This window comes from Quercus suber, unplaced genomic scaffold, assembly GCF_002906115.3.
Source record: "Quercus suber isolate HL8 unplaced genomic scaffold, Cork oak 2.0 scaffold_258, whole genome shotgun sequence".
NCBI lineage: Eukaryota > Viridiplantae > Streptophyta > Magnoliopsida > Fagales > Fagaceae > Quercus > Quercus suber.
In genome coordinates, this window is record NW_027069714.1 from 157,823 (window position 1) to 169,255 (window position 11,433).

Genomic DNA, 11,433 nt, shown 5'->3' on the forward strand with positions numbered 1-11,433 from the left:
GCACACAACCAACAGCAAAGCCGCCTCCTCTAACTCTAAGTTTTGGCCCTATCTTGTTTGTTTGTTTATTTTTGTTAGCTAGAAAGCTAGTCAGGGATTATTTATTTTTGTTATCAATGTTCTAGTCATACGTATTATCTTAAAGAGGAAATACAATCAGAATTCAAATCAAGCTAAGCTACTGTCGTTTATGCAGAGAGTACTCTAAGCAGTCTGTCTTCAATGCAGTCTGCAGATCAGGTTCTTCCTCTTCTTTTCTTTTTATTCTTTGAGATATGAAATCATCATGCATTCTTTAAACACAAGAAGCTGACCGTTTGAGATTTGTTGACAAATAAATTTTCACTTGGAAGTCCCACGATTACCTTGTTGCTTTCTTTTTCTTTTTTTCTTTATTGTTTTTTCGTGTTTATTTTTGAAATTTTCCTGGCAGTTTTCTTTCTATGTTGTGTTGTTTCATGGTGCATGCGGATTTAGCTACTGAAAAGCCATTCTAAAGGTGGTGAATTCATTACTCTGTATACTGTATGGATTGATTTAAGAGGAATATTATGTTCACAATACTTTCACTACAAAGTGTTCTATTGTTTTTTTTTTTTTTTTTAATGGGAAAGTGTCTTATTGTTATTAGTTGTTAAGGGTGGCAAAAAAGTGACTTATGTTGTGAATTCAAATCAGAACTAATAATAACTTACCATCTATGATTTGTTATAAAAATATTGTGGACGTGCCACTTCTCTTGATTTAATGGACTTGCCCGCATTACTACCGTTTCCTAACCTTGGTACTTTGTAAGCCACCAAGCGTAATTTGCTTCAACAATGCTCCGATTAATGTCACATTTGTCACCCTAGTTTGCCTGTGTTTTCACTGGCGATAGAATCGGTCACTAAGTACGTATTTCCCAAAGCTGGGATTGGATAGTTTTAGAGTTTTAGATCAACAGTACAGTTCCTTATACTATAAAGTTCTTGGGGATAGATTCGTCAGTACTGTTAGATACTTAGATGAAGGTCTCAAGTAAATGTTTCCAGAAAAGTCGTTATTCTACGCAAGTTCTACAACTGACTCTTCTCTACTAGTTGGAGGGATTAGAAGTTAAGAACTAATTAAAGCAAGAACCTCATATATTGCAACTTTTACTCTTTTCCAAATGCATGCATGGTAGATTATTCTGTGCGTTACTTAAAATGTTAACTTTAAAGTACTCTGGATTTGTCACATATTCTATTCTTTGCCCCCTTACAGCTTCATCTGTGATCTGTCTCATTCATATATATATATATATACAAAGTTCACCACAATATCACGTTGTCAACTGCATTACCAAGATATGGAAGCGGAAATCAACAGCTCCTTAGAGTATACACCGACATGGATAGTTGCCAGTGTCTGCTTCGTCATTGTTCTAATATCTTTATGTGCTGCGCGTGGCATTCATCACCTTGGAAAGGTATTCAAACTCATCTGTCACCACCTAGAAAAGTGACATCATTATTATAATGCATATAGTAAATTAAGGAGTACCTCTTTAATTAATTTTCTGGTCTTCTCTATATTCATGGTTTGATCTTTCTCTGGCTTTTGGCTGGAAAATACTAGGCCAAATTTCTCTCTCATTTCTAGGCTGCTGCATTCTAGTCTTGAACCTTATCAAATTCTGCTAGTGTTGTTGGTTGCATTCTAACCCAAGAAAGTTATTTTAGAGTTAGCTTTTGATTCGTACTATTGAAGTTAGAAATTTAACTGCTTCACTGATCCAGTTTTGACTTTACAATGACAGCCCTCATTGAGATTTTTGTCAAAAATGTCTTATTCTTAGTTCTAAACGAAATAAGCATAAGATCTGAGATAGACTTTTTGACAGAATCTAGAATTTTTTTTATTTTATTGGTCTGGTATATATTAAGCACTGCTCCTCTTGAATGATAACTTTACTGGAAAAATTGCTGTGTTTGTTCCAAAAAACAAGTTCTCAAAAACTGTTCTTTTTTAAAACACAACTGCACTGGTCCTTTTAACATTTTTGCTCTGATTATGGGAAACTAGAACTTTTTTTTTTTTTTTTTTTTTAAGAGATAATTACAACAAGCTGCTAATCTCGTAACTCAAACCATTTCTTTCTTAAGACCCCAAACACTTTATACATGGAGAGATGTCAATTCAGCTACAAGGCGCTTGATAACTAGAACTTTATTTTATAAAATGATTTTGTAATGAATCTTTTTTTATTTATTTATGCATAGTGGGGTCTTTTAAGTATTTTGCTGCTTGTTGCATTGGTTTGCATTTCAGTTGTTGCAGTATAACCGTCAAGATGAACTAAATGAAGCGTTAGAAAAATTAAAGGAAGGTTTGCTCCTCTCCCTCTCCCTCTCTCTCTCTCTCTCTCTCTTTATTAAGAGAGATTAAAGCCAAGTTTACAATTCTAGTCATCTTTCATATATGATTCATTTTGCCTTGCAAATTCAGCATGCCTAAATTTTTTACATTATTTGCAAAGTCTAAGCAATGTGCTACGTACTGATTTTTGTTGTTTCAGAACTGATGCTTTTAGGGTTCATTTCCCTTCTATTAACGGCCTTCCAAGGTTTCATAAGTCGCATGTGCATACCAACTCATCTTTCATATACCATGCTTCCATGCAAGAGGGGCACTGTTTCCTCCAATGGTTCCGAACATTACTATAATCTTGCTACAAACAATCGACGACGGCTTTTGTCTGAAGATACTAATTTAGGGCACTGCCTACATGAGGTATATCATAGTCCTGTAATTTTAACTGATTTTTATACATTAGCCTTTATTATTATTATCACTTCTTAGACTTATTGTATTGAATTGCTGCTCTATATATAAATGACCATGAACAAGCAATGAAAATGTGAAACATACATACAGATATATGATAATAAAGAATATGTACCCCTTCGCTGCAAATATACATGATTACAGATGTAGTCAAACAATGGGGGTCTGGGAAAATTTCGGATTACTCGACGTAGCCATTAGAGAATACAGTAAAGATACATGGATAGGTAGCTAACTAATAAAAGGGAAAAGATTACTTATAGATGGAAAAGGCACGGGATCTTTCACCCCAAACAAACATTTGTATATGCTATCTATTGAAGCTGATATTCAATTGATATATTGTTACATAACTAGTTCTCTCTCTCTCTCTCTCTCACAGGGGAAGGTTCCATTGATATCATTGGAAGCATTACATCAGCTACACATTTTCATCTTTGTATTGGCAATTTTCCATGTGATCTTCTGTGTCTCTACGATGGTCCTTGGAGGAGTCAGGGTATTATATTGATGTCTTTATATATATATATATATATATATATGTTTTTAGTTAGATTTTCAGTTAAGAAGTTTTTACACCTTAAATGCCTTTATATATATATATATATATATATATATATATGTTTTTAGTTAGATTTTCAGTTAAGAAGTTTTTACACCTTATATGTGGAAATTGGATAAATAAGCGTTTCATAATTTATATATTTTTTCTTCTACATATGTAGATACGCCAATGGAAGGTCTGGGAGGATTCAATTAAGGAAGAAATTTCAAGAGGGGGTAACATAAACCAGAATTTTTAAAATGCCCTGAATTGTCTTTGATGTTTTTGGTTTGTTTAAGATGCCTATATGAATTCTGAATATTTTGTGCAGATTCAACGAAGAGAAACGCTCCTGCTTATGCTAACAATAAGTTCTTGAAACAACATACACAAGGATTTTGGAGAAAGGCAGAAGTTGTAAGTTGGCTGGTGAGTTTGAACTTGTCTGTGCAATAATGAAATTCTCAAATTATCAATCTTTAGGTAACTGTAATTGTTTTTCCTTTCATTAAATGGAAGAACTCGAAGCTTATCTCATACACTTCAATATCCCTAAATTAGTCATAAATAACTTCATTTATACAAAAAGTTACAGTTTTTTTTTATTTAAATTTTTTATAAAGAAGAGGAGGTATTATTAATATTTATAGAAGCGTCTGTCAAAATTAGCAGATCATGGGGAATTCCTTATGGGTTCCCACTTTCATCAGGTCCCATACAAAACATTCATACACAAAAGATGGGCAACTGTCAAATTCTTCCATGCTGCTTGAGTGTTCTCTTCCCCCTCTTTGTCAGTCTATCTACACATCTGTTAGCTTTATGGTATATGTGACATGGATGGACGGTCTAGTTGCGAGCAAATAGATTCCTGAAGTCACAAACCAAAACATAAATGTGTGGTGCCAAAACACAATGGATTGTTTTTCTTCGTCGTTACAATTACATTTCTATTACACAATTTAAATTTTACTTATTTTATTTGCATGACTGATTTTTAATTTTATACCTTATGATGCTTACAATATTGAACAATATCTCTTCCTACATGTCTTAAGTTAATAAAGTTATTTCCTTATTGAAAATAAGCTTGAAGAAAGAGCCATCACTGCATTATGTGTCTTATTTGCAACAATGATTTGGTTACACATTTGTTTTTCCTAAATTTTTTTAAATTTCTACGTGAACTCTAATTTGAAAGAAATGGAGTCTATGGGACTTGGATGCTCCAAGTCAATAAGTCAAGCCAATTGGTACCTTTCACATGCACACTAAGGCAGGCAACAAGCAACGAGCTGATGCAGACACAATGAGCAATGTTGTAAAGAGTATTACAGATAAATTTTCTCTACATGCATGGCAAAAAAGACATTAAAATAGAGAAAGAAAAGAAAGGTCAATCATTTCTATGCAAGATTTACTAGCTCAATCATGAACCATCAGCAGTACCAAATCATTTGCAATTTGCCATATTGCGCAGATCCAGAAAATGGTTTTATATTCTTTAAACTAACTTTACTGAGATCCCTTTAAGAATGTAAGTAACTACTTTGTGCATTAAGGGGATGTCTCATTTGCATTTAAACCACAATGCACCATTTGGACAGTGTTGTGAATAATGCAGAACAACTCAACTAGATTTTGTGCATGTCTTTGGAAACAATAGTGCAATTTAAATTATTTAATCGTTCATAATAAATCCATCATATTGCAAATAGTAGTGTATTGTTTCTGTTTGAGTTTAAAGTACTGCTCTATGCTTGAAATTTTGTGTATATAAAAAGGTTGAAAGCATTTTTTATTATGGAAGTTAGAATGTTATCCTAGTATGAAGGCTTACATCCAATGTGGTGACACCCAGAGTTTTATATTTATTGGCAGATATCATTCTTCAAACAGTTTTATGGCTCTGTTAACAGGTCCGATTACACTGAATTGCGAAAAGGATTCATCAAGGTTAGGTTTGCATCATTTCTAGGTACCATATAATACAGATCTAGATTGTTTCATATGCCATTTACCCTAGTTTTCTCCTTGCAGGAGCACCAACCTCGAAATCCTAAATTTGATTTTCACAAATACATAGTGCGGACACTTGAAAATGATTTCAAAAAAATTGTTAGCATAAGGTGAAACTGAAAGAAAGGTTAACTTTAATTATTGAATTATTTTACAAAATTCAATTTGACTTTTTAGATAAATGTTGTCAACTGTAGCTGGTACCTATGGGTGTTTGTTGTGGTTTTCTTGCTACTGAATGTGGCAGGTAATTTCCAAATCTTGATTGATTCACCTCATTTCATAATTGGAATTTCATATCTTACTTGTGCGTGAAATGAACATGCAGGGTGGCACTCGTATTTTTGGTTGTCATTTTTGCCAGTGATTGTAAGTGGCTTTGGTTGATTCCAAGTGAAAATTAATTGTCTTTGTTTATGGAATGACATAATTGGACTTATTCTTGAGTTGGTTGGAGTGACAGCTGCTACTTTTCGTGGGTGCTAAGTTAGAACACATAATCACTAGTTTGGCTCAGGATGCGGTTGAGAGCAAGATAAATAATCGTGAAGCACAACAGGTTACAGAGATGACCAGAGACAATAGTGCAGTGCATAATGTTGTGGAAAAAAACGCCGAAGACCATGAATTACCTCGAGTGAAGCCTTCAGATAAACACTTTTGGTTTAGTAGCCCTGACATTGTTCTGGACTTACTTCAATTCATTTTGTTTCAGAATTCATTTGAGATTGCATTCTTCGTCTGGATCTTGGTGAGGATATATATATATATATATCAGATAGACAGCTAAATAGTACATATTTATATATCAGTTAGTTAGCTAAATGGTAAATAATCAATTTCAAAAGCATATTTGCAACTGCATTCTTACGTAATCAAATATACTATGCAGTGCATATATGGATTCAATTCATGCATCATGGAGAAACCAGGCTTCATTATCACAAGACTTGTTATGGGGTAATACTTGGGGGAGAGAATATGGAACATATTATCTTAGCTAGCCTGTGTGTGTCCCATCATTCACATGCTCACGTAATATTTTCCTTATGCAGTGTGATTGTTCAAGTGCTATGCAGTTACTGCACCATACCTTTGTATGCTCTTGTGACCCAGGTTAGATAATATACAGAATCACAGATATGCTTTTTTGTTGGAATAATATATAAGCTTCACCTAACACCTGAACTTATCACTCATTTCTAAGTACTTCCCTGTCTAACATTTGCTGACTGCTTGAAGATGGGTAGCTCATACAAAGGTGCTATATTTAAAGAGTTTGTGTCAGAATTCAGAAAGAAGGGAAAATTCGGAAGACCAATGGGCCAAACTGAAGAAAGACAGATACAAATGCAAAAAATGGCTAAAGAATCACACCAAAATGATCCAATTTCAGAACAAGCAATTGTTGTGATTGAAGAAACTAGTACATCAATAACTGAGCTTACTTCTGTAGCACAACTGCCTTTTACATCATCTTAACTTTCTCTGATGATATCAAGGACATTAGATTGTTTCTTCTCTTCCTTGAAAAATGATGTATCTTTTCAACAATAAAAGAAATTAGGTTTGCTTTGATATCATTTACATGACCCAAGGAAAGCGCTAGTCACACTAATACCAAAAAGGACCAATCAAGTTGCAACTTGAACTCCTTGTAATCAATCATAACCTAAGATTCACTTATTAAACATCTGATGTGAGATTCCCCTCTTGGCTTTGTCTCATTGTCTATTTCTTAATTATTCGATTCCATCTAATAGAACTACAGTAAATAATGCAGGAAATCAGCATCACACCAAAAAAAGAAAAAAGAAAAAATGAAACATCTATAACGTTCTATATGGTTTTATAAGTTCCAGTTGCTAAAACGATCTGACGAGAAATACAACAGCAAGCGAAATAAAAGGTTCAAAGTTCAAACAGCCAGTACTGTTTCAGCTGACTCTCTAAGGTTTAACCCAACATTCATACAATATACTGTTTAACATGCATCATCAATACCATACACAGAATTAATTAAGCTGCAAAACCATCTACCCGGTAAAGTAAACCCTGAAATGGATCCCAGTTGAAAGCTGTGATCAGCTACAGGCACAAGCAGAACAGATACAGTTTTAGCCTAAAAAGTTAAAGGGGTCATACTTTTGTTATATAAAGCATCAAAGCTGCACCATTTGTGTAATTTTTATTTTATGCACAACATATTGCAAAATTAAAAATCCATATGAAACAAAACATCATAGAGCTTAAGGTTTAGGAGACTGTGATGTAATTACCGTCAAACTAACTGAACAAGCATAACTTATTCTCACATTCACAGATGGCAGATGGTAACTAAGAATTTACATAAGAAACTGACATGCTTAGAAGTCTCTAGCATTTCTTATATGATATAACCAATCATTGTTTTTTTTTTTTGCTCCTATTTTGGGACTAAGGCATTGTTGTTGTTATTGTTGTTGCGTGTACAGTTTTTGTACTTACAAAGATAAACCCTGTGGCTCCAAAAAAATAGAGTTACAAGGAGATAATGTTGTATATAATTTCCACTGTAGTCAGGTGCAGGATTCCATACTTTGCACCTGCTAATGTCCTTATTAACCAACCACTGCACAAAAGTTCAGCCAACATATAATTTAATTACCAGTAAAAAGACAGCCTTCTTTTTTATTACAGTTTTATCCATCAACTGAATGACAGGAAGAGGAAAATATGTTCTGTTTTCATATTTTATTTTCTTAGAGCAATGATCACAGAAAAATAATCATATTAGGAATTCAGAGCACAAACCTGTAGATATAAAGGAAAGCTTCAGGGCCAAAACCTCATACTTGTTACCACAATGGCATAGTTGAAAATTGTGTAGGGAAAAGGCGAAACCCTAAAGAGAGCAGCCACTTTGAATTGATGGAACCAGGTTCCTTCTCCAGCAAGCTAATCATTTCAGCTTTATTGGGCCATCTCTTTAACCATTGCTGCACAAGTAAGAAGAAAAGATGGACGGATATGTAAAAACAAGGCTAAAATTCAATTTATTATAACACATTCATCATACACACGCAAGTCACGTGACCACATGGGAGTGTGTGACTATTGTTACTCAGAAAAAAATGGTCTCATGAAATAGTCTAATGGGACATCTCTCTCACATGTGTAGGTCTCATTCTGTGCTTCACTGATATTATTACATTTTTATCTTCATAAATTTACACTTTTTATTAATAGATAAAATCTAATTTCAACTTATGTTGTAGATTACATGATGATTGTTCTTTATTCAAAAATGAAGATACCAATTAGTTTTCTGTGTAAGTTGCTTTTTAACTCCAGGTCTCTTATTCCTTAACAATTAAGAGACTTTACCAATTGACTTGGTTTTACATGAATTTAGTTTTTAAATAATTTATTATTGTATTTGACCCATCTAAGGTTTGGCTTAAAGTAAAATAGTTAAAATTTTATTTAAATAAGCATTTTTTTAGCACATGAAGAGTACATGAGATATGATCCTATAACAATTTAATTAATTTTAATCCAAACTTTAGGAGGTTAAAATATTACTATTGAAAATTTTGTATGGCTAACTTGTGATATAATAGTCCAACCACAGAAGGGCAAAGTGAAATATCTTATTAGGAAATTGAGGTAGTAAATTTGTTTACAAATTACCAAGCCTATTAACAAAACCTTAGTGATTTTAATTTCATCCAAGCTACTCTCTCTCTCTCTCTCTCTCTCTCTCTCTCTCTCTCTCTCTCTCCACTTACAAGGTCAGTGGCACTTGGGAGTGACACAAATTGCACATAGAAATGATCAACCAGTTGTATCCTGGGAAGCCAAATTGGCTGAGAGACAAATTAAATGGCCAGAGTAACTTCTACTCTCAAGTTTTCACAATTGGCCTATACAAAAAAAGTGGCTTCTTTAAATTGCAAAATCAAGTGGATTCATCCATTTCTAACACATGTATTAACAAAAGGAAGCAATTTGCAAAATAGATCAGTCCATAGCACATAAAACAGAGGCATTCAGCTTTCCACACAATAAAGAAACACATTACATAGACATAAAAGTCTATTGCCAAATGCTGGATGGACCAGAGCCACTCAATGAATTGTTTGCATGTTATGGAGATAAAACAGACTAGAAGAATTAATGCATAAATGAAAAATTGAAAATATTACTTATTTGTCACATGGGGAGGGAAAACACGCGAAGCAAAGGCTCTTCGAAATATATCTGCAAACTCTGCACTTAGGCCACCTATACCAAGTGATTGAAGATTAAACTCCTTCTGCCTGAAGATGTTGCTACTGGCTGCCTCACGCTGATTGACTATCTGCAAGTCAAAATATAAGTTACTGGATTTAATGTTTGACATCAAATTGATCAGCCTATAATTACTCTGAGCAACTGTGATCTGTATAAATGCTTATCAGGCTACACTGATCATGCTCTGTTCAACAGAGGAAGAGGTAAATAATTAAGGGGAGATGCAAGTGTAAAAGATATTTTGACTGATTTGTCATGGCAGCACCTTCTTTAGCACGCATTAAGCATAAAAGAAATATCAGGTACAGAATCCACCAATCTAATAGCATTGATTTGTTAATTATGCAAACAAACAAATGATTGAAGAATTTTTCATGAACATCAAACAAAATACCTGAAGTTAGTTTTGTCAATGGCATTATGTATATAGAAAGTTTTTCGTATTATTATATTAAACTCTAGGATAGCAAACCATCTTTTTTTATATAATGTAGGGAACTTTTCTAAAGAAAAGCCCTTTGGATTTGCCTCTAGGTAGCAAAACCTAAAGAACAAATGACCCACCTGCCAGAACAGTTGCCAGGTAATCCAAGGGAGTTCACCACTGACAGGCAAAGCATTTCATGCTCATGCCCAAGAGCTAGGATAGCAAACTTATCACAAATTCAATATAATTAAACCTAACCAGTATAGGATAGCTAAGCAGAATAAGTGGAGAAAGAAGCCAATGGGAACTAGCTCAAATGCATCTCCTCCTAGAAAGAACAAGGTGGAGGGCGAGGTAATGAGTTCAAGACCCACTAGTGCATGTGTATTTACCAATAAGAAAAAATTCAAAACAAGAACAAAATATGTGTGCATATAAAGACTAGTACACAATCAAATACAGAAATATACCTTTATTCCACTCGCATTTGATGTTTCAAAGACAATGTATGTATCTCTTGATATCATCCCTCTTTCAATAGTACTAGATTTTTCTTGCCCCTCTGTGGCAGCTTGATTGACTGTGAAAATATAGTTATTTCCATGAAACTCAAATGACACTCTTTGCCCTGCTGCCATTACCTGCGTACAACAAGAACAATAATCCAAAGCTTGAAGTGATATCATCCAAAAAGATTTAGGAAGAAAATAAGGCAGGCAAAACCTATAAATACACTGGGAACATTAATACACGTCTCATATGTTTCCCGTTAGGGAAAAAAAAGGTGGGGCAAGAAATTGTTCGAAAAGCTATTTTGTTTGGATTTGGAGGAAAATTCCTTTAACCCATTACCTAGCAGCTAAAATGACCATCTACATATACTTTTCATCACATGACCTACTTATTAGTCACGTGCCTTGTTTAGATGGATTAATGAGTCATGTGATTTAGTACACATAATGGTCATTTGAATTGCCATGTAATGGGTTGAGAACTTTGTCCTAATAAGATTCCATTATCTCCCACTATTGTCTCAGCAACCAAATGATAATGGCATACAGGGCCCAAAGCAAATATAAGGGTGAGAAACTCACTCTCTTTGACTGTTCCATAAAGCCAGCATAATACCTCGTCAGCAAATGCTAGGCAGACTCCTCCCTGCCAGCCAATTTTGTGAGAACCCAAAGAAAAAGGTAAGAAACACTAAAAATTAGTTCATCAAGACATGTAAAGACTTGCTGAACATCAGTGGTAATCATCATGCATGTATTTGCAGCAAAAGAGTTTTTACCTGCCAATAGTTCTTCATTTTCACTCGCTGTGTTATGTCTTTGGTTCTAAGTCTCTCTGTTCGGAC

The 11,433-nt window shown here is 34.1% G+C and overlaps 1 protein-coding gene and 1 long non-coding RNA gene across 5 annotated transcripts; one reads left to right on the forward strand and one right to left on the reverse strand.

Moving 5' to 3' along the window:
• The first annotated feature begins 1,136 nt into the window (after positions 1 to 1,136).
• On the forward strand, positions 1,137 to 7,088 carry LOC112022365 (MLO-like protein 13). 3 transcript variants are annotated; one of them, XM_024054951.2, is made up of 14 exons: positions 1,140 to 1,453; positions 2,296 to 2,353; positions 2,543 to 2,757; positions 3,194 to 3,310; positions 3,537 to 3,591; positions 3,687 to 3,784; positions 5,237 to 5,311; positions 5,396 to 5,484; positions 5,572 to 5,621; positions 5,703 to 5,743; positions 5,838 to 6,125; positions 6,267 to 6,334; positions 6,430 to 6,490; positions 6,617 to 7,088. In XM_024054951.2, the coding sequence occupies exons 1-14, from the start codon at positions 1,334 to 1,336 to the stop codon at positions 6,854 to 6,856; spliced, it is 1,575 nt and encodes a 524-aa protein (XP_023910719.2). In that variant the 5' UTR covers positions 1,140 to 1,333; the 3' UTR covers positions 6,857 to 7,088. The 3 variants fall into 3 exon arrangements, with proteins under 3 accessions (XP_065637221.1, XP_065637220.1, XP_023910719.2); XM_065781149.1 differs by lacking the exon at positions 6,267 to 6,334 and having other exon boundaries at positions 1,137 to 1,453; positions 6,617 to 6,705; XM_065781148.1 differs by lacking the exon at positions 5,396 to 5,484 and having other exon boundaries at positions 1,139 to 1,453; positions 5,552 to 5,621.
• LOC112022366 (uncharacterized) lies at positions 3,794 to 8,367 on the reverse strand. 2 transcript variants are annotated; one of them, XR_010631992.1, is made up of 3 exons: positions 8,168 to 8,367; positions 6,007 to 6,160; positions 3,794 to 4,226 (listed from the first exon to the last, which is right to left on the reverse strand). It is a non-coding gene; the product is annotated as an uncharacterized LOC112022366 (long non-coding RNA). The 2 variants fall into 2 exon arrangements; XR_002883878.2 differs by lacking the exons at positions 3,794 to 4,226; positions 6,007 to 6,160 and adding an exon at positions 7,781 to 7,985.
• Between the last annotated feature and the right edge of the window lie 3,066 nt (positions 8,368 to 11,433).